The 22,192-nt window shown below is 36.6% G+C and overlaps 1 protein-coding gene across 1 annotated transcript in view; it reads left to right on the top strand.

Annotated features, from left to right (window-relative positions):
* Positions 1 to 16,872: 16,872 nt before the first annotated feature.
* The window catches only part of LOC133074498 (olfactory receptor 5J3-like), a 76,766-nt gene continuing 71,446 nt past the window's right edge, over positions 16,873 to 22,192 (top strand). The window contains exon 1 of the mRNA XM_061168428.1: positions 16,873 to 16,879. Coding sequence (XP_061024411.1) covers positions 16,873 to 16,879 — 7 coding nt within the window. The remainder of the gene's footprint in view (positions 16,880 to 22,192) is intronic.

The raw sequence follows: 22,192 nt of genomic DNA, 5'->3' as shown, positions 1-22,192 counted from the left end.
AATCTATATAAATCTTCTTCATCTACCTCTATTTAACTTTGCATAGGTATTCTTTCTTTCTTTTCTTTCTTTCCTTTCCTCTCAACATATTTGTTAGGTTTTTTTTTTTCATTGCTTTATTCCCCAACTGGCACCTTGCTTTAGTTTTGTTTTCCAGCTTGTGCTTTAGTTAACTTTGTTCTTAACTGGTAAATATAATTTTTGATTTCCTTTGTTCACTGGGTCAATCTATTATACTTTATTTTTGTTGGACTGTTTTGACTTTGCTCATGGGTGTATATGTATATTGTATATTCCATTATTTTAATTATTATTTGCCTGATTCTGTAACTGCCATTTGTCTGGGGTTCATCTTTGATTTCTCATTTTTGGATATTTGTTTTAATCTTACTTAATGCCATAACAAACCACTTGTGGAATCTTCATTCCTGACCAGAGATCAAGCCCTGAGCCTTTGAAGTGGGAGCACTGACTCCAAGACCCTAGACTACCAGAGAACTAACCCTAGTGGTTGTCAAATAGTGAGAACTCATACAAAGGAAACCACTGTAATACAAGACCCGGCATCACCCAACCACCAATAGCACCCTGTACAGGATGCCTCATCTAAACAAACAAAATGAAAATACAAACCCAATCCTCAGCAGACAGGATTACCACCTCACTCAGCCTTGCCCATCAGAGGAAAAACAAACAAACAAAAACTTAGAATGGACCAACCTTAAAGGGCAGAAACCAAAAGGAAGAAAGAATTCAACCTTGAAGCCTGGGAAAAGGAGACCTCAAACACAATGAGTTTTAAAAAAAGAAAATGCAGATAAATACTACATGAATGAAGGAACAAACTAGAAACACAGAAGTCCAAATAAATGAAGAGGAAATAGGCAAACTACCTGATAAAGAATTCAGAATAATGATAGTAAAGATAATAAAAAAAAAAAACCTTGAAAGCAAAATGGATAAAATGCAAGGATCAATTAACAAAGACTTAGAAGAATTAAAGAATAAACATGCCAAGACAAACAACACAAATACTGAAATTAAAAATACTCTAGAAGGGATCAATAGCAGAATATCTGAAGTAGAAGAACGAATCAATAAGCTGGAAGATAAAATGGTGGAAATAACTTCTGTAGAGCAGAATAAAGTAAAAAGAATGAAAAGAACTGAGGATAGTCTCAGAGACCTCTGGGACAATATCAAATGCACCAACATTCGAATAATAGGGGTCCCAGAAGAAGAAGAGAAAAAGAAAGGGTATGAGAAAATTTTTGAAGAGATTGTAGTTGAAAACTTCCCCAATATGGAAAAGGAAATCGTCAGTCAAGTCCAAGAGACACAAAGAGTCCCACACAGGATAAACCCAAGGAGAAATACTTCAAGACACATACTAATCAAACTAACAAAGAATTAACACAAAGAAATAATATTAAAAGCAGCAAGGGAGAAGCAACAAGTAACATACCAGGGAAACCCCACATGCTAAACAGCTGATCTTTCAGCAGAAGCTCTGCAGGCCAGAAGAGAATGACAGGATATATTTAAAGTACTGGAAGGGAAAAATCTACCACCAAGATTACTATACCCAGCAGGAATCTCATTCAAAACTGATGGAGAAATCAAAAGCTTTTCAGACAAGCAAAAGTTAAGAGAATTCAGTACCACCAAACCAGCTTTACAACAAATGTTAAGTGGACTTACATAATCAAGAAATACAAGAGAAGAAAAAAGATCTATAAAATCAACCCCAAACAATTAAGAAAATGGCAACAGTAACATATATGACAATAATTAATTTAAATGTAAATGGATTAAATGCTCCAAACAAAAGACAGACTGGCTGAATGGACACAAAAACAAGACCCATACATATGCTGTCTACAAGAAACCCACTTTAGACCTCAAGATACATATAGACTGAAAGTGAGAGGGTGGAAAAATATATTCCATGCAAATGGGAAGCAAAAGAAAGCTGGAGTAGCAATCCTCATATCAGACAAAATAGACCTTAAAGTAAAGTAGATTACAAGAGATAAAGAAGGACACTACATAATGATCAAGGGATCAATCCAAAAGGAAGACATAACAATTGTAAATATCCATGCACCCAACATAGGAGCACCTTAATACATAAGACAAACACTAACAGACATAAAAGGAGAAATTGACAGTAACACAATAATAGTAGGAGACTTTAACACCCCACTTACACCAATGGACATATCATCAAAACAGAAAATTAATAAGGAAACACAAGTCTTAAATGATATATTAGGTGAGATGGACCTCATTGATATCTTAAGGACATCCCATCCAAATGCAGAAGAATATACCTTCTTCTCAGGTGCACATGGCACATTCTCCAGGATAGACCACATCCTGGGTCACAAATCAAACCTCAGTAAATTTAAGAAAATTGAAATCATATGAAGCATCTTCTCCAACCAAACTCTATGAGACTAGATAGATATCAATTACAAAAAAAAAAAAAAAAAAAGCAACTGTAAGAAACACAAACACATGGAGATTAAACAATATGTTTCTAAATAACCAACAGATTACTGACGAATTCAAAAGGGAAATCAAAAAATTTCTAGGGACAAATGACAATGAAAACATGACAACTCAAAACTTATGGGATACAGTAAAAGCAGTCCTAAAAGGGAAGTTTATAGCAATACAATCCTACCTCAAGAAACAAGAAAAACATCAAATAGACAGCCTAACTTTACACCTAAAACAACTGGAAAAAGAACAACAACAACAACAAAATTAGTAGAAGGAAAAAATAATAAAGATCCAAGCAGAAATAAATGAAAAAGAGATGAAAGAAACAATAGTAAATATTAATAAAACTAAAAGCTGGGTTTTTGAGAAGATCAAGTTGATAAACCTCTAGCCAGGAAAAAAAAAGAGAGAGAGAGAGAAGAATTGAATCAACAAAATTAGAAATGAAAAAGGAGACGTTACAACAGACAAGGCAGAAATACAAAGGATTATAAAAAACTATTATGAACAACTGTATGGCAATAAAATGGATAACCTGGAAGAAATGACAGATTCTGAGAAACGTTCAATTTTCCAAGACTGAAGCAGAAGAAATAGAAGTTATGAACAACCCAATTACAAGCACTGAAATTGAAGCTGTGATAAAAAGATCTCCCAAAAAACAAAAGCCCAGGACCAGATGGCTTCACAGGAGAATCCTATCAAACATTTAGAGAAGAGCTAATGCCTATCCTTCTAAAACTCTTTCAAAAAATTGCAGAGAAAGGAACACTTCCAAACTCATTCTACAAGGCAACCATCACCCTGATACCAAAATCAGACAAAGACAACACACAAAAAAGAAAACTACAGGCCAATATCACTGATGAACATAGATGCAAAAATCCTCAACAAAATTTTAGCAAACAGAATTCAGCAACACATCAAAAAGCTCATACACCATGATCGTGTTGGGTTTATTCCAGGAATGCAAGGAATCTTCAATATATGCAAATCAATCAATGTGATACACCATATTAATAAATTGAAAGACAAAAACCATATGATAATCTCAATAGATGCAGAGAAAGCCTTTGATAAAATTCAGCACCAATTTATGATTAAAACTTTTCAAAAAATGGGCATAGAAGGAACCTACCTCAACATAGTAAAGGACATATATGATAAGCCTACAGCAAATATTATTCTCAATGCTGAGAAACTGAAAGCATTCCCCCTAAGATCAGGAACAAGACAAGGGTGTCACTTTCACCACTATTATTCAACATAGTTCTGGGAGTCCTAGCTACAGCAATCATAGAAGAAAAATAAAAGGAATGCAGATCAAAAAAGAAGAAGTAAACGCTCACTGTTTGCAGATGACATGATACTGTACATAGAAAATCCTAAAGATAGTATCAGAAAATTACTAGAGCTAATCAGTGAATTTAGCAAAGTTGCAGGATACAAAATCAATACACAGAAATCACTTGCATTTCTATATCCTAACAATAAAAAATCAGAAAGAGAAATTAAGGAATCAATCCCATTCACCACTGCAACAAAAAGAATTGAATATCTAGGAATGAACTTACCTAAGGAGACAAAAGAACTGTACACAGAAAATTATAGACACTGATGAAAGAAATCAAAGATGACATAAAACAGATGGAGAGATATTCCACGTTCCTGGGTAAGAATCATCAATATTGTGGAAATGACTATACTACCAAATGCAATCTACAGATTCAATGTGATCCCTATCAAATTACCAATGGCATTTTCACAGAACTGGAACAAAAAATTTCACAATTCATATGGAAACACAAAAGACCCCAAATAGCCAAAGCAGTCTTGAGAAAGAAGAATGGAGCTGGAGGAATCAACTTTCCTAACATCAGGTTATACTACAAAGATACAGTCATCAAGACAGTATGGTTCTGGCACAAAAACAGAAATATAGACCAATGGAACAAGATAAAAAGCCCAGAAATAAACCCATGCACCCATGGGTACCTTATTTTTGATAAAGGAGGCAAGAATATATAATGGGGCAAAGACAGCCTCTTCAATAAATGATGCTGGGAAAACTGGACAGCTACATGTAAAAGAATGAAATTAAAACACTTCCTAACACCATACACAAAGATAAACTCAAAATGGATTAAAGACCTAAATGTAAGACCAGAAACTCTTAGATGAAAACATAGGCAGAACACTTGATGACATAAATCAAAGCAAGATCCTCTATGACCCACCTCCTAGAGTAACAGAAATAAAAACAAAAGTAAACAAGTGGGACCTGATTAAACTTAAAAGCTTTTGCACAACAAAGGAAACTATAAGCAAGGTGAAAAGACAACACTCAGAATTGGAGAAAGTAATAGCAAATGAAACAACTGACAAAGGATTAATTTCCAAAATATACAAGCAGCTCATATAACTCAATACCAGGAAAACAAACAACCCCAATCAAAAAGTGGGGGAAAGACCTAAATGGACATTTCTCCAAAGACAACATACAGACAGCTAACAAACATGAAAAGAAGCTCAACATCACTCATTATTAGAGAAATGCAAATCAAAACCACAATGAGATATCACCTCACACCAGTCAGAATGGCCATCATCAAAAAGTCTACAAACAATAAAGGCTAGAGAGGGTGTGGAGGAAAGGGAATGCTCTTGCACTGTTGGTGGGAATGTAAACTGATATAGCCACTATGGGAGACAGTATGGAGATTCCTTAAAAAACTAGGAATAAAACCACCATATGACCCAGTAATCCCACTCCTAGGCATATACCCTGAGGAAACCAGGGTTGAAAAAGACACATGTATCACATTGTTCATTGCAGCACTATTTACAATAGCTAGAAAGTGGAAGCAACCTAGATGCCCATTGACAAATAAATGGATAAAGAAGTTGTGGTACCTATACACAATGGGATATTACTCAGCCATAAAAACGAATGTATTTGAGTCAGTTCTGATGAGGTGGATGAACCTAGAACCTATTATACAGAGTGAAGTGAGTCAGAAAGAGAAAGATAAATATCGTATTCTAACGAACATATATGGGCTCTAGAAAAATGGTTCTGAAGAATTTATTTACAGGGCAGCAATGGAGAAACAGACATAGAGAATAGACTTATGGACATAGGGAGAGTGGAGGAGAGGGTGAGATGTATGGGAAGAGTAACATGGAAACTTACATTGCTACATGTAAAATAGATAGCCAACAGGAATTTTCTGTATGGCTCAGGAAACTCAAACAGGGGCTCTGTATCAACCAGTGGTGGGATGGGGAGGGAAATGGGAGGGAGGTTCAAAAGGGAGGAGACATATGTATACCTATGGCTGATTCATGTTGAGGTTTGACAGAAAATAACAAAAATCTGTAAAGCAATTATCTTTCAATAAAAAAAATAAATTTAAAAAAATTAAGTTAAAAAAAATCCCCAAAATTTAGGAAGTTGATCTCCTCTTTGAATGCTGGGAGATGAGTGCCATAACTTTGATGAATCCACAAGAGAATTAATTGCTCTTAATTTCTACAGTTCCTAGTCAGGCTTTTGCCCTCGAGCTGTGTTTGCACTCTGAAGAGTCCCAGAACAGCTGCTTAGAGACTGATGACATGAGTAATCCCAAAAGGTCAGTCCACAGGCATTTATAAATGTCCATTCCAGAAAAATGAATTCCAGACAGACCAAAGAAGGACTTTCAACTCTTGCATTAGGCAATGACCATACTCAAGATCACCTTATGATGCACGGCAGTCAACAAGCTGTTTTACAAAGAGTGTCCTTTCCACTCCAGGAACTACAGTGACAGCCGCAAGCCCTGCCACCAAAGCCAGCAATCCAAGGCTTTTGGCAACAGTCAGTGGTAAGTAGCTTATGTACTATCACAATTGAGAAAAACTGCCCAGTGTCAGAATATACCTACCTCTTCAGAGAATATTATAAACTATGGGGTATATTTTCATGACAGTTTTGATAGCATTCAGGTAATTATATTTTAAAACATTTTTTCTGTGCATATCTCAATTTTCAACAATAGTACTTATAGAATCAGAGTAGAATTATTTTAGGGATTATCTATTCTAAAACCTGACGGATGTTTGAATTTCTTAAGTGAAATAATAGGAGCGGAAAATTTGCTTATAGTAAATAATATAGAATGCAAAGTATTATTCCTCTACTTTTGACAAGCAGGACAGAAAGGAACAATTTTCAGGGAGGAAACACAGGGACACATTTATCCTATGATATATTACAACGTGACAATTGGTACACACAAAATATTTGTTTAAATTAATATAATTAAATTTCCATAATGCATACTTAGAAAAATTTTTATTCAGTAACTATAGGTTTATGTTGCAACACACTGATGTCTGGGAGATGTGCTGCAAACAACTTATTAACTGTAATAAAGCCTTGAAATTGAATCATTTACTTCCCCTACCATCCATTTTTTCAAAAGAAATCTCATAGATTCAGAGTTATTCCTTGATAATTTCATTCTCACTTTTTTGTCATTGAGATGATTTATTTATTGGGATAAAAAGAAGAGTTTCTGCTCTCTGGTTGGGAACTGAGCCACAGTCACCACACAGTTCCCATTGGGACCATTGCTCTTACGGGAAAGGAGAACACGAAGACCACCACAGGCCAAAGGACTGTGGTGCCCCATTTATGTCCCCACATAGTGTTAATTTTCTTAGGCCAGAAAGCTGTTTGCACCAGAACCACTGGGACAGAAATGTCCTCTTGATTTGGCTCCTTCTTGATCTCTTCTTTCCTTCTGTGCATGACCACAGTACCGGATTTTGTATTTTTTCTTTTCCACTGATTTTAACCGCAGTTGTTTGTAAGCAGTCTTTGTACCCACCCCCCACCCCCAACCAAGACTTGGTTCCCCTTTTAGCTTCAGCAGGCAAGGGGATCAATTGCCACTGGGAATATGAGGTTCCATGATGGTGGGGTCAAGGATCTGAGGCTCCCTCTCCTAGAGAGGCCATCAGTGGAGGCCAGCCCTTCTCCACACTGACAATCACATTCATGAGAAGGAACTCGGATTTTAACAGTGGCTCTGTGCTGTCCATGAGATAGGTTGGTGGACAGGTGCAATTTCCTGTTGGATCCCTGTAGAGTCACCCTCTTCTCAAACCTAAGACCAAATGCACTAAATGGTAAGAAATGACCGTCTAGATCACATTTGAAGCAGAGATGTATGTTGAGAAATCCTTGCCAGATAAACACCTCATGCTCTCATGCTTGGGTTGCCAAGGGGTAGGAACAGTTGGGTGGAAATGTAAATAGTCAATTAATCGAGTCTTTTTATTTGAAGAATTCCAAAAAATTGGTCTGACTGATATTACCATTAATGTTTTTTTTTTCATATTTTAAAATCTGATTTGACTGAATTCTCAGGAAATTTTAAAAGTATAGATATTTCCCCTCTTTGGTTCTCTCTCTCTTATTCCATGGAATGTTCTAGCAGGACAGGAAATTGGAAAGATTGTAGCCTTCAAGTCAGATGGTGTCTGCATTAAATTCCAGGCTCTAGTTTAGTAACTGAATGACCTTAAGTATCAGTTCCTTTGTTTGCAAATCCTAATGCTTTCTAAACACAATTGCTGTGGTTGATACATGAGATTATGTGTACAAAGCACCCAGGTACATCATAAATACTCCATAAACAGTAGCTACTATTATATTTGGGGCTACTGTTATTGACAATTATAGGACTTTGGGTAAAATTATGAAAAGGAAGCTGGAATTATTTATAATTTGGCTTCTTTTATATGCTCAATTATATATAAACAAAGAACTAGAAGGACATACATAAAACTGTTAACAGCGGTGTGGGCAGAGTGTTGTGTGAAGGTGAAGATATCCCATTTACATCTTCTGTGCTTTTGACTTACGTAGAATTTGTCAGAGGGCATGGGTTACATTTGAAATTTAAAGTTCTGTAATTTCTTGTTTAAAAAATGTAATGACTGGACTCCCTGTACATTTCTTTGCAATTTCCTGTGTATCTATAACTGTTACACAATAGAAAAATTGAAATCCTTAAAAAAGATAAATAATAGAAAATAATGCACATATATATTATTAACATATTTTATTATGTAATATTGGAGCTAAGGAGGCTTTCAGGCATTGTAAAATCTTTACCAAACTGAAAAGATGTTCATAAATGCTAAGAGAGAATTTTCCTAGATAGGTGACTACTAAGAAATGCATTGATATATTGGGCTTGACCTAGTCATATGAAATATGAAATTGTCATGGTCCTAATCATGCCATGTTTTCAGATACGTGATGATGATTTTGTGAAATAAGAAGCTACAAGGTTTTAAAAGAAACAAATATAAGGTCTTGATAATCATATATGTCATTTAAGCAGAAAGGTGAAGTTTCAATTCAATATGCCAAGTGGATTATCATGAAATGCTTGGAATGAATCCAGTAAGCAGAGTTGTGAGCAGATCCTGAATATTCATACATTAATATGGGGAAGGAGTACTGCTCAGTGGTCAAAGCTGAAGCTCTGAATTCAGACTACTGGTATGATCTCGCAAAGGCCTTAGTTTTCTCGACAAAATGGGTTAATAGTAGAATTAACACTTTCAAGTTGCTTTGAGAATTAATGAGCTAATGCATGAAGAATACTTGGCATATAGCACATGCTCAACAAGTATCAAATAAAAAGAGCAGTAATGGTATTTGTAATATGTATAAATGAATAGGAAAATGCTGTGCCCTGTTTTGGAGTAGCCTTGACTGGTGAGTCAAACTTGGTCGAAAGGTTTCTAAAATTAAGCAGGTGGCAAAAACTAGGTCATCTTTATATCATCACTATAGGTTGTTTGAGATGGGAGAGACCTCACAGGTATATCAGTCCGGGTCTTTGTTTTGGAAATAAGGAAAAAGAAGCCTTAGTCATGCTCTGAAAGTGTTAGTTGCTAGTCGTGTCTGACTCTGTGACTCCATGGACTCTTTGCGATTGCCAGTTTCCTCTGTCCATGGAATTTTTAGGCAAGAATACTGGAGTGGGTTGCCATTCCCTTTTCCAGGGGATCTTCCCAATTCAGGGATCAAACCCAGGTCTCCTGCATTGCAGGCAGATTCTTTACTATCTGAGCCACCAGGGAAGCCCTATATATTTACTCTCTCTGTTTTTAAAGGGATATACGACTTGGGACAAACATGAGAGGAACAAAACAAAGCAACTCAGAAGAAAAGAACCAACTCTGGGCACTCAACCTCCATTCCTTGCTTCCCTGCTCTCTCTGCCCCAAATGCCCATTCTCAAAGCTCCATCTGTTTAGATCCTTTAGGGCCCATGACAATGCCACTTCTTTAAAGAAATTTTTGATGTCTACTTCCACAGATGTTCTTTACAGCCCTTTTTGCCTTATCAAACATTTATTAACTACATACTCTATGAGTGACCCCTAACTAGTTTTTAGCACAGAGTTGAAAAGCCCAGACCATAACCTCAAGGAGCTCATATTCAAGGTGGAATGAGGGCTTTGAACAAGTAGTGAGTGTCCTATTCCTGGAGTTGTTCAAGCAGAGGCTATCCAACCAAGTAAAATGATAATTTTAAAAGTAAACAGAATGTTACAAAGCTTTCTGCCTCATGCTATAGTTTATCTTCCCAGGAAATGGTAAGTTCATTAAGGACAGGAATCAAGTCTTACTCCCTTTTGGATCCCTTCATAATACCTAACCTAGGGCTATATTGGACCTGATAGAGGAATTAAATTGGTTTGAATTGAAAACTAGCCATTATGAAGAAAAGACTGTTGGAAAATACTGAAAGGAAATGAGAATTTCATAGCTTGTAGAATCTTATAGCTAGAAGGCTCTTACATACAAAAAAGGTAGTAGTTTACTTGTCTTCCCTTCCCCCTTTATACTAGGAGAAACAGGTGAGGTTTAAAAGGCTGGAAAAAAAATGTTAATGCTGCAATGAGTTTCTGAGGTAAGATATAGAATTTTTTTTTTTTTTTTTGGTACATGGATTAAGAGAGGACTTTTAAACTAGTGGTTAGGGGTTACAGCAGCTCTGCCTGTTAGGTGGGAACAGTCTAGACTGGTGGCTCAGATGGTAAAGAATCTGCCTGCATTGCAGGAGACCTGGTTCAATCTCTGGGTCAGGAAGATCCCCTGGAGAAGGGGATGGCTACCCACTCCAGTATCCTTGCCTGAAGAATTCCATGAACAGAACAGCCTGGCAGGCCATCCATGGGATCACAAAGAGTCAGACACAACTGAGCGACTAACACTTTCATACTTGCCACTAAAGCATGGTTCCTGGACCAGCAGCATGTCTTCACCTAGGAGCTTGTTGGAAATGTAGATTGTTTACATAAACATTAAAGTTTGAGAAGCCCTGGCCTGTACAATGACCTCAGATTATTCATTCTAGTCCCAGGCACCCATATTATGGGGAACTGTGCAAATAGAAATTTGGACCGGGTGAAAATACCTCATATATTCCACAGCAATAAACTTTGTCCACAAACACCTGAAGTTGCTTTGACTTTCTTTTAGATAAATTCTCCTACATGCTGATATTTTGTGTGTGTGTGTTGAGTGTATTTTAAGTAGATGAGCAATCTACTGGGCACTTGAAAATTAGATTTCAAAAATTTTACATGGGTGCATGCTCAATTGTGTCAGTCTTTGAGACACATGAAGAGTCTGTAGCCCATCAGGCTCCTCTGTCCCTGATATTCTCCAGGCAAGAATACTGGAGTGGCATTATCAGAGAAATGCAAATCAAAACCTCAATGAGGTACTATTACACGCCAGTCAGAATGGCTGCTATCCAAAAGTCTACAAGCAATAAATGCTGGAGAGGGTGTGGAGAAAAGGGAAACTTCTTATACTGTTGGTGGGAATGCAAACTAGTACAGCCACTATGGAGAACAGTGTGGAGATTTCTTAAAAAACTGGAAATAGAACTGCCATATGACCCAGCAATCCCACTCCTGGGCATACACACTGAGGAAACCAGATCTGAAAGAGACATGTGTACTCCAGTGTTCATCGCAGCACTGTTTATAATAGCCAGGACATGGAAGCACCCTAGATGCCCATCCACAGACAAATGGATAAGGAAGCTATGGTACATATACACCATGGAATATTACTCAGCCATTAAAAAGAATTCATTTGAATCAGTTCTAATGAGGTGGATGAAACTGGAGCCCATTATACAGAGTGAAGTAAGCCAGAAAGAAAAACACAAATACAGTATACTAACACATATATATGGAATTTAGAAAGATGGTAACGATAACCCTATATGCAAGACAGAAAAAGAGACACACACATACACACAGAAAAAGAATACTGAGCGGGTTGCCACTTCCTTCTCCAGGAGACCTTCCCAACCCAGGGGTCAAAACTGGGTGTCCTGAGTCTCCTGCATTGGCAGGCAGATTCTTTACCACTGAGCCACCTGGGAAGCCCATGGTCAAAAATGTTAACCATTGCTTCGTTTGGTTGCTTTTAATCATTTGCTTTCAACATTGAAATTAAATATGAATAGACATTTCCCATATATGCTGTAAGAGTTTTCACAATTATATCAGTTACCCTGGTTTAGTCTATCCCCATTTTGCTTCCTTGGAGGAAATAAACTCCTTAAGGTTAGTCAACAGAACATTTCATTTATTACCAGAGCAAAAAAAAAAAAAAAGTTCCCCTTTTAGACCTCTAGTCTTTATTTTCCACACTTTATATTTTTAAAATTATTTATGTTTAATTTCAGTACCAATTTTCTATTGAAATTTAAATGCTTGAAATTCTTGAAACCCTGAGATTTAGAATTTTTAATAAAAGTTGTGCTTGCCTTATTAATATGCCTTGACTTATGATAAGATAATCATTATCATGTAGCAATTTGTTGTTATTAATAATTATTATTATATGACTTATATTCTTTGGGCCTTAGTTTCTTAGTCAGCAAAATGGGCAAAATAGGTTGTCTTATAGGTTGTTATGTGAACCAAGAGAATTTATATATATATATATATATTCTTAGCAGTCACAGGGATGCTATGAACTCTTGATAATTTCTACCCACACATAAAAGTATATATATATATATATATATATATATATATATATATACACACAAAGTTTAGATGTAATACATGTTAAAAAGTTAGCACATAATAGGCATTTAATAAGTGTTAGCTATTATTATCTAATGTGTGTCTCTACTAGGTATTCAGCTTGGGAAACCTTGGTTGAATTCAGATATATAAAACTGTTTCATCTTCTCAAAGTAACTCACTGAGTATTAATCTTGTTTTTTGATTGAGTGGGTTATACTAAACTTAATCTTTAAAGAAAGGCACATTTTTTTTAAAAACTGCATTATGTGAGATTTTTTTAAAAGCCATATGTTTTTTACTATAGAAACAGTGTTAAGAAAATTTATCCTTAAACTATTTTTCCTATATAATCTTCTCCATATGATTGTAGAAAATGTCTTTAGGCAAAGGTTTTGAATGATCCTTCAAGCTAGGCTTTAGTGGTATGAGCACAGAGAACTTCCATATACAAGCTGGCTTTAAAGGCAGAGGAACCAGAGATTAAACTGCTAACATCCATTGGATCATAGAAAAAGTAAGGGAATTCCAGAAAAACATCTACTGCCTCCTCATTGACTATGCTAAAGACTTTGACTGTGTGGATCACAACAAACTGGAAAATTTTTCAAGAGATGGGAATACCAAACCACCTCATCTGCTTCCTGAGAAACCTATATGCAGGTCAAGAAGCAACAGCTAGCATCGTACATGGAACAATGGGCTGGCTCAAAGTTGGGAAAGGAGTACATCAAGGCTGTATATTGTCACCCTGCTTATTTAACTCATATGCAGAGTAAACATGCAAAATGCTGGGCTGGATGAATCACAAGCTGGAATCAAGATTGCTAGGAGAAATATCAATAACCACAGATATGCAGATAACACCACCCTAATGGCAGAAAATGAAGAAGAACTAAAGAGTCTCTTGATGAAAGTGAAAGAGGAGAGTGAAAAAGCTGGCTTAAAATTCAACATTCAAAAAACGAAAATCATAGCATCTGGTCCCATCACCTCATGGCTAACAGATAGGAAAAAAAGTGCAAACAGTGACAGAGTTTATTTTCTTGGGCTCCAAAATCACTGCAGACACTGACTGCAGTCATGAAATTAAGAGACACTTGCTCCTTGGAAAAGAAGCTATGACGAACCTAGACAACACATTAAGAAGCAGAGACATCACTTTGCCAACAAAAGTCTGTTTAGTCAAAGCTATGGTTTTTTCAGTAGTCATGTAAGGATGTGAGAGTTGGACCATAAAGAAGGTTGAGCACTGAAAAATTGATGCTTTCGAACTGTGGTGCTGGAAAAGACTCTTGAGAGTCCATTGAACGGAAAGGAGATCTAACCAGTCAGTCCTAAAGGAAATCAGTCCTGAATATTCATTGGAAGGACTGATGCTGAAGCTCCAATACTTTGGCCACCTGATGCAAAGAGCCAATTCATTGGAAAAGACTCTGATGCTAGGAAAGATTGAGGGCAGGAGGATAAGGGGATGACAGAGAACGAGATGGCTGGATGGCATCATCAACTCAATGGACAAGAGTTTGAGCAAACTCCAGGAGATGGTGAAGGAAAGGGAAGCCTGGTGTGCTGCAGTCTATGGGGCCACAAAGAGTCAGACACGACTTAGTGACTGAACAACAAATTCATATGGAACTTAATGTAAATCCTGAGAGAGCAAAAAACCTGTTGATCATACAAAGTGTAGTACTTTGGTGTAGTAGAATGGTGTTTATTAATGATAGATTTTGATGGTGTTTATGGTAAGGAGAAGGAAGATTTAATATAGCTGGTCTGTGCTGACAGCATGAGTATCAAGGATTAGGAAAATGGACTGGACACTACTCTACAACCTACCCCATTTTCCTGCCTCACAAGGAATTAGTCTAGCTGGTTAGACCAAGAAAAAATTTTATTATGGTTTTGATTTCACTCCTTATCTATCTATAGTGTGCCTCAGGAATGTTACTCAGGGACTTCAAGTAATTAAAAGTCACATTTCAAGGACTTTATACTAAAAATAATGTATACAACTTCAGAAACCATATTATTTTAAATTCTTGACCCTTGAAAATTCAGTTTTATAATTGGATATCCATAGACCGTGCATCAGTTACCCAGAGTAAACTTCTGGGATCACCTTCCATAAGGAATTTCATTTCTTTCTATAGATAAATCTAGATATCAATAAAAGAGATTGGCATAGCAGGATTTAAAAATATATATTACTGATGGTTGGGGTTTGGGGAATTTTTAGAAGACTTTTTAAAAGAAATGAAAAAGAAAGGGAGGAAAGCTATTTTATATTCTTAGCAGTCACAGGGATGCTATGAACTCTTGATAATTTCTACCCACACATAAAAGTATTCTATTCAGGAAGACCATGAAGGCATTACTGAATTGTTGATGTACTGTAAGTCCTTTCTTTTGGAGTCTGGAAGTTTCTATACTTTTAAGAGGAAAAGTATAGTGAAAATGAAGCATCTGTTATATCCTGACTCCTCCACTCCTTTCCTATTAACTGCTCTCTTGAATGTTCTTCTTGTCAATTAGTTACTGAAAGTCTCTGCTTGCAATAGAAATGATTCTGCTCATGTGCAGCTGTAAAACGGCAGCTTGCAGCAGGCAGCAGCAAGTGGTAGCTGGAAGTAGGGTCTTAGTTTCCCAGACTGGGAGTCCTAACCCCTGGACCACAGGAGCCAGCAGTTAAGGCTAATGTCCCTAGTCTTGCCTGCCTAGTCAAGAATGAATTCAGGCAAGGAGACAGAAGATAAAGAGTAAAGTAAACAATTTATTGAGAAGAAAAGTATGTGTGGAAAGGAACAAGGGCGAGCTCAGAGAGAGTCAGGCCTTTGGGAAGTTTTATTTTTTTAAAGAAAAAAAAGAAAAGAATGTTTATTTAGCACACTTCATTTAGAAATACAGATATCCAGGTCCATCCACATATCTTTAAATGACTCAATTGTTTTAAATCATTTATAAAGGGGCAGTTTTCTGGTCTTTGTCTTCCCTCAGGCCAAGCATCTTGCTTTGTCTCCCACTTCACCCCACCCCCACCACGCCGGGGTTTAATTGGCCTGAGGACACTCCCCTGGGGTGTGCCCACACACCTCAGCTAAGATGAATCTCAAAGTGAAGGCTTCTGAGAGGAGCAAGACTCATTTTGACCTGGAATTATCCTCTGACTTTTGATTCCAAGGAGACTTTCTGTGCGTGTGTAGTGTCTCCCTTGTCCTTTACTCAGGTTTTTTCCCTCTGTTTGTCCCTGCCATGATTATTCCCTTGAGGTGTTGACAAGAAACAAAGACTGGTTATTTACCATTTTTGTTGTTACTTCCATTTCGGAGAGCAAAGAGGGGGCTGGTTGTAAATTCCTCAACTGGAGCCCACCTATCTCTTGCCTCAGGAAATGCAAAGAGGAGGCTGGCTGACTATAAATGTCCAACCTGAAGCCTTTCTGTCTCCTACCTCAAAAACCCTGAGCTCCCTCCCCTGGAACATCACTGGTTTTTTTTTTTTAATGACTTGAAGTTCGTTTGTGTAGTTGATATTCCCTATCAACACACACAATAACAAGAACTTTCTAAGAGTACTCAGAAGTTCCCAACTCAATTCCAATATTGACTTACTAAAAATCAATGCTAATAAGACTTAGGAGAAGCAGCACCTAAGGCTAACCTAGACAGGGTTGTGAGCATTTTAGAATCTTTTCCTGGATACATCTTCCACCACATTCCTTATAAACATTGAGGATCACAAGAGTCCTGCCTTGGTCATCTTTTCTCACTTTATCTATTATCTTTGGTTGATTTCACATACACCCATGGCTTCAACAGCCACCTTCAATACAATGACTCCCAAATCTATATCTGAGGTTCTAGCCTGTCTCCTGAGGACAAATTAGTTTCAACTGTCTATTGGGCATTTCCATAGATATCACATAGGTATCTAACAATCAACATTACTCAAATCTAATCCACTGTCTGCTTTCCCCATACCTGCTGCACATCATTTATTTCTGCTTTTAATTAATGACTCCAGCCTGCCTAAGCTGATTTGGTGTCTTCACCATGTCCTCACCATCTATCAGCCTCAAAGTCCCCACACATATATTCTTCTCTGGGAACTGCTGCTTCAGGCATTTTTCCCCAAGCCCTAAAACTATGTCTTCCATTAACACAACATGTCATTTTTTTATTGGTTTTAGTTCTCAGACTACTCTTTTGGACTAAACAAAGGTGTTTTAATCTAAGGCACATGGCCTGTAAGTGACTTTGGGGTTGGGTTTCCCAATTTGCTATTGTATAAACACTCTGTACCTGGGCATATATATTTTTTCTGGATCTATAGATTTTTACTAGTTTTTTAAAACTGACAATTTTCTAAAACCCAGGCTATTACCCTCCAGATGTCCCTGGTTCCAGTCTCCCCTCACCTAGATTGTGGTCTGTGGGCCATTATTGATACTCTGCAATAGTTTCTGCACATTCTCATACCAAAGTCTGGTTTCCAGGCAGATATCTGGGCTCTCTGATGGCCTGCGAAGGGATGAAGGATATTTTCTGAGGTCTCTGTTGCAGAATGACTTTGTTATTGTTAACCCCAAGGACTTTGTCCAGAAAGGAAGGCCTGACACAGCTTCATACAACCTAGACTGTACCCCAGGGGCAACCAATGCCCTGCCACCTTCTCTAGGCTAGCTAATGAAGTTCTACTTGAAGTAAAAAGCACCAATTTCTTCAGAATTAATCTTCTAGAATTTGGCAGCAACCAACTAGGATTGCCCCACCTGTCCTTGCAACCTAGCAGGAATCACTAGAGATATGGGTTACAGCTGTAGGTGAGAGGGCTTCTAGCAGAACTCAGTATCCAGTAACTTTCCTTCTCCTAGTAGCAATGCAGCTCTCAGAGAAGTTCATTAGTGCTCTAGAGATCTCCAGGTTCTTTCTCCTGTAGCCAGTAGGATAACACAAGTTCTCAGAACTTGCTTTGTCTTGGCTAGACAGAACAACTGCTGTATATTTTACTTGAGATTTCTGCCACCAGTGTTACCTGGGACACCAATCTGACATTCAATTACCTATGGAATTAGTGTTCTCATGCATGAATCTCTCTCATTAAGACATGCACATATACATACACATGTATACACTCACACATACAAATACATTTACTTCTATTATGAGCATGACTTTGTATCCGTGGTTCAAGCTTCACGTACCCAGCAATCATATTCATGCCTCCACATAAAACATGTCAAAAATGTGATTTGATACGATTTGTAAAGGTGATATGTACTGAAATATCATTGTGGTAGAGAAGAAGTAGAGAGACACAAAATTGGAAAATGTTATAGTTAAGTCTTAGTGACTTTAAAAGTATTTAGATCTGGTTCTGATGAATCCTGAGATAAAAATTGCATTGAAAATGCTTCTTGCTTTTATGTTTTTTCTTATTCTTAAAATTGAATTATAATCAACATTCAATCAAATGCACAAATCTATGTGCACAGGTTGATAGATTTTTACATATATATACAAACTGCCAAAATCAACTATATAGAACACTTCAATTACCCCCATGATATTCTTTCATTCTTCTTTCCAGGAAATACAACACCCAACCCATGGAAGTAACCACTATTCTTATTTGAATATCATAGTTTAGCTTTTCTTATTTTTGAACTTCATATTTATTATATATTTTTTCATATCTGGCTTTCATTCAACAAAATGTTTTTTCTTAGATTTAATGTTACTTCATGTATCTGTGCAGCACTGTACCATATGAAATGTCACAATTTATTTACTACTCTCCTGTTTATTGGCATACTGTTTGAGCTATTATGAAAAATCTGTTTTGAATATCTTCATACAAGTCTTTTTTGTGAACTATGCATCTATTTTATTGAGAATATGCCTAAGAATAGAATAATTGGGTCATAGAATAAAACATGTTTAATTTTATTAGAAACTACCAAATAGTTCTCAAAAGTAGTTATACAGATTGTGAGTTTCAGCTTGAAGATTTAAAGAACTGGAAAGCTTGTTTCTCCCACCATTACATTAACAACAAAAAGTAGGAGAAATGAAAATTTCTTAACCTATTAAGAATTGAGGTCTCAAGTCAAACAACTAAAAAAATCTGAAGAGAAATAGACAACCACAAGAATCCATGTTTTTTTTTTAACCTGGAACATAAACCAGTAGTTGCCTCATAAGATGGTAAGAAGATTCAGCTTAAAATATTTAATGAATTGCTAGAGACTAAGTGTATGCTAGCATGAGAGTGTGAAGTCCCTGAGGACCATAGACCTAAGAAAGTGCACACCCTTTTGCATTTTCTCTATGATCTCTATCACATACTTATAAGGAAGACCAGGACATAATCTGAGAAAGCTTTCCTAATGATGCTATTTGCAGCAGGACTGAGCTAGGGGGTGAAGGGTGGGGAAAAGGAGCAGTAGACGATAACCCTATATGCAAGACAGAAAAAGAGTCACAGATGTATAGAACAAACTTTTGGACTCTGTGGGAGAAGGCGATCTGAGAGAATAGCATTGAAACATGTATATTATCAATTGTGAAACAGATCACCAGCCCAGGTTTGATGCATGAGACAAGTGCTCAGGGCTGGTGCACTAGGATGACCCAGAGGGATGGGATGGGGAGGGAGGTGGGAGGGGGGTTCAGGATGGGGAACACATGTACACCCACGGCTGATTCATTTCAATGTATGGCAAAAACCACTGCAGTATTGTAAAGTAATTAGCCTCCAGCTAATATAAATAAATGAAAAAAAAAAATAAGAAACTGTCTAAACTTTTGAGATCCATTTCTTCTATCTCTACTACAGAATAAATGCTGAAATCTGCAAGGACTAGAAAAATAAAAACTGTCACCTTAGGACACAATGGAAACCCATTACAGTCTAGAACAGGAACAGGGGTAAAAGTCTACTGTTTTGGGTTTTAGGAAACAGTAATATACGCTAGGCTCAGCACTACAGTTGGAGGAGGAACAGGATCACTTGTGAAGGCAACACCCCCAAGACCCAGGCCCACAGGACCTAAGACTAAGGCTTAACTATAACATCAGAGAATACTTCTCCTCTGTTCCCCACCAGCTCACTAACAAATATCAAGTAACAATAATAGTGGAATACAGCTAGGAGATCTTGAAGAAAATAATTTCTAGAGAACAGAAAAAGGGAAAACCCAAAGTGAATCAGGGAGCAGAAATGTGGACACAGTAGCCCATACTCTAGATACAATGCATCAGTAGGGTACTTTGAATCTACTGGTATCCTAGAGTGATCATAGGAACACAAACTCAAACTTAGTCTAATCACTCACTAAATTAACCCTAACACTCAAGGTATTATAAAAGGAAAGACATATTCATCTCCAAACAAAAAATTTTTTTACTTTGATATTTATTATCCTATATGGTAGGTCCAGCTTTCAACACAAATTTATGATGCATAGAAAAAGATAGGAAAAATGCATTATGAAGAGGCAATGCAAATATTAGGACCAGACTCAGAAATGAAAGCAATATTAAAATTATTGGACAAGAAACTTAAAATAACAATCATTAATAGGCTAAGATTTTAATGGAAAAGGTAAATAATATACAAAATCTAACAGTTAATTTTAGCAAAGAGATGGAAACTAAGGGAAAATATAAAATAGAAATTCTAGAAATAAAAATGTAGCAATGATGAAGAATGCCCTTTAATAGGCTTATCTGTAGATTTGACACATAGTTGAAGATAGAATTTAAACTTCAAGATAAGTAAGCAGAAATTACCCAAACAAAAATATAAGGAAAAAAAATTTTTTTAAATAATGGAACATCCAAGAGATATGGCATAACATGAAACTGTCTAACATACACATAATTAGAATCCCAGAAAGAAGAGAGAGAATGGAAAGGTTAAACGTATATATTTTAAGAAACCATGGCTGAAAATTTTCCAAAATTTAAGATGGATCTGGACCTTCAGAGAACACAGAACAGGATTCATATGAAACAAAATAAAACCCTAGGCATATTATATTCAAACTTCTTCAAAGAAAGACAAATAAGAATTAGCTAGAGGAAAAAACTCAACCTGACAGAGTACCAGGAATAAGAGTTAAAACAAACTTCTCAACAGAAACTATGCAAGCAAGAAGACAATGGTGTGGCATCTTTATAGTCCTAAAAAAAGAGAAAAATTGTCAACCCAGAAAATACACTTCAAATATTAAGAAAAATAAACATTTTTTCAGACCAAAAAAAAAACAACTTAGGGGGTACATTACCAAGATATACTCTAATGGAAAGATTAATGAAGTTCTTCAGGGAAAAAGATTATGTTTCTAAGTCAGAAACTTGGGTCTATACAAAGAAATAAAGAGTACTAGAAGTGGATTAAGTGAGGGCAAATGTACTGGGTTAAATAATATCACTCCCAAGTTTATGTCTACCAAAAGTCCCATCAGTTCAGTTCAGTTCAGTCAGTCAGTTGTGTCTGACTGTCTGCGACCCCATGAACCACAGCATGCCAGGCCTCCCTGTCCATCACCAACTCCCGGAGTTCACCCAAACCCATATCCATCGAGTCGGTGATGCCATCCAACCATCTCATCCAATAATAATGTGACCTGATTTCCAAATTACACTTGAATGTGTAAGTATTTAAGTTAATTAAGATAAGGTCATACTGAATTACAGTGGACCCTAAATTCTGTGACTAGTGTCTTTACAAGAAAAGGAGAGGACACACAGAGACACCCACAGAAAAGAAGGTCATGTTTTGAGAGGCAAAGATTGAAGTGACGCAGCAACAAGCCAAGAAGCATCACTGATTTCCAGGAGACACCAGAACTAGGAAGAGTCAAGAGAGGTTTCTCCTCTCACGTGTTCAGAGGGAGCATAGCTCTGTTGACATTTTGATTCCAGACTTCTGAGCCTCCAGAACTGTGAGTGAACACTTTTCTTTTGTTTCAAGTCATCAGGCTTGTGGTTAATTTGTTATGACAACCATAGGAAACTAATACAGTAAAATAAAATTAATTTTATTCTTAATACTCAAAATTGGCAGTTTAAACCAAAAATTGTAACAATGAAATACATGTTTGTAGTGTATGTAAAAGTAAAATATATGATGATAATAGCAAAAAGGAAGCAAGGGATAAATTGGAAATGTAAGGTCTTACAGCTATATTGAAGTGGTGTATTATATGCATCCAGACTTGGATCATTTACAATGTATATTGTAATTTCTGAGGCAACAACCAGAAAATTTTACAAAGAGGTAAATGATAAATAAATAAAGGAGATAAAAATAGAATCATAAAAATGCTCAATTAAGCAGATAGAACACAGAAAAAGAGCAAACAAGAAATAAAGAATAAATGGAATGAACAGAAAATGGCTAGTAAGATGATATATCATGATCCAAACATATCAATAATTACTTTAAATGTGAAATGGTCTAAATACAACAGTTAAAAGGCAGATATTGTCAGACTGAATTTTTAAAAAAAGCAATGTTCAACTATACACTGTCAGAAGAAACTCACTTTTAA

This window comes from Dama dama, chromosome 20, assembly GCF_033118175.1.
Source record: "Dama dama isolate Ldn47 chromosome 20, ASM3311817v1, whole genome shotgun sequence".
Taxonomy (NCBI): domain Eukaryota; kingdom Metazoa; phylum Chordata; class Mammalia; order Artiodactyla; family Cervidae; genus Dama; species Dama dama.
The sequence above is the reverse complement of the archived record's forward strand: the minus strand, read 5'-3'. Positions and strand labels throughout refer to the sequence as shown.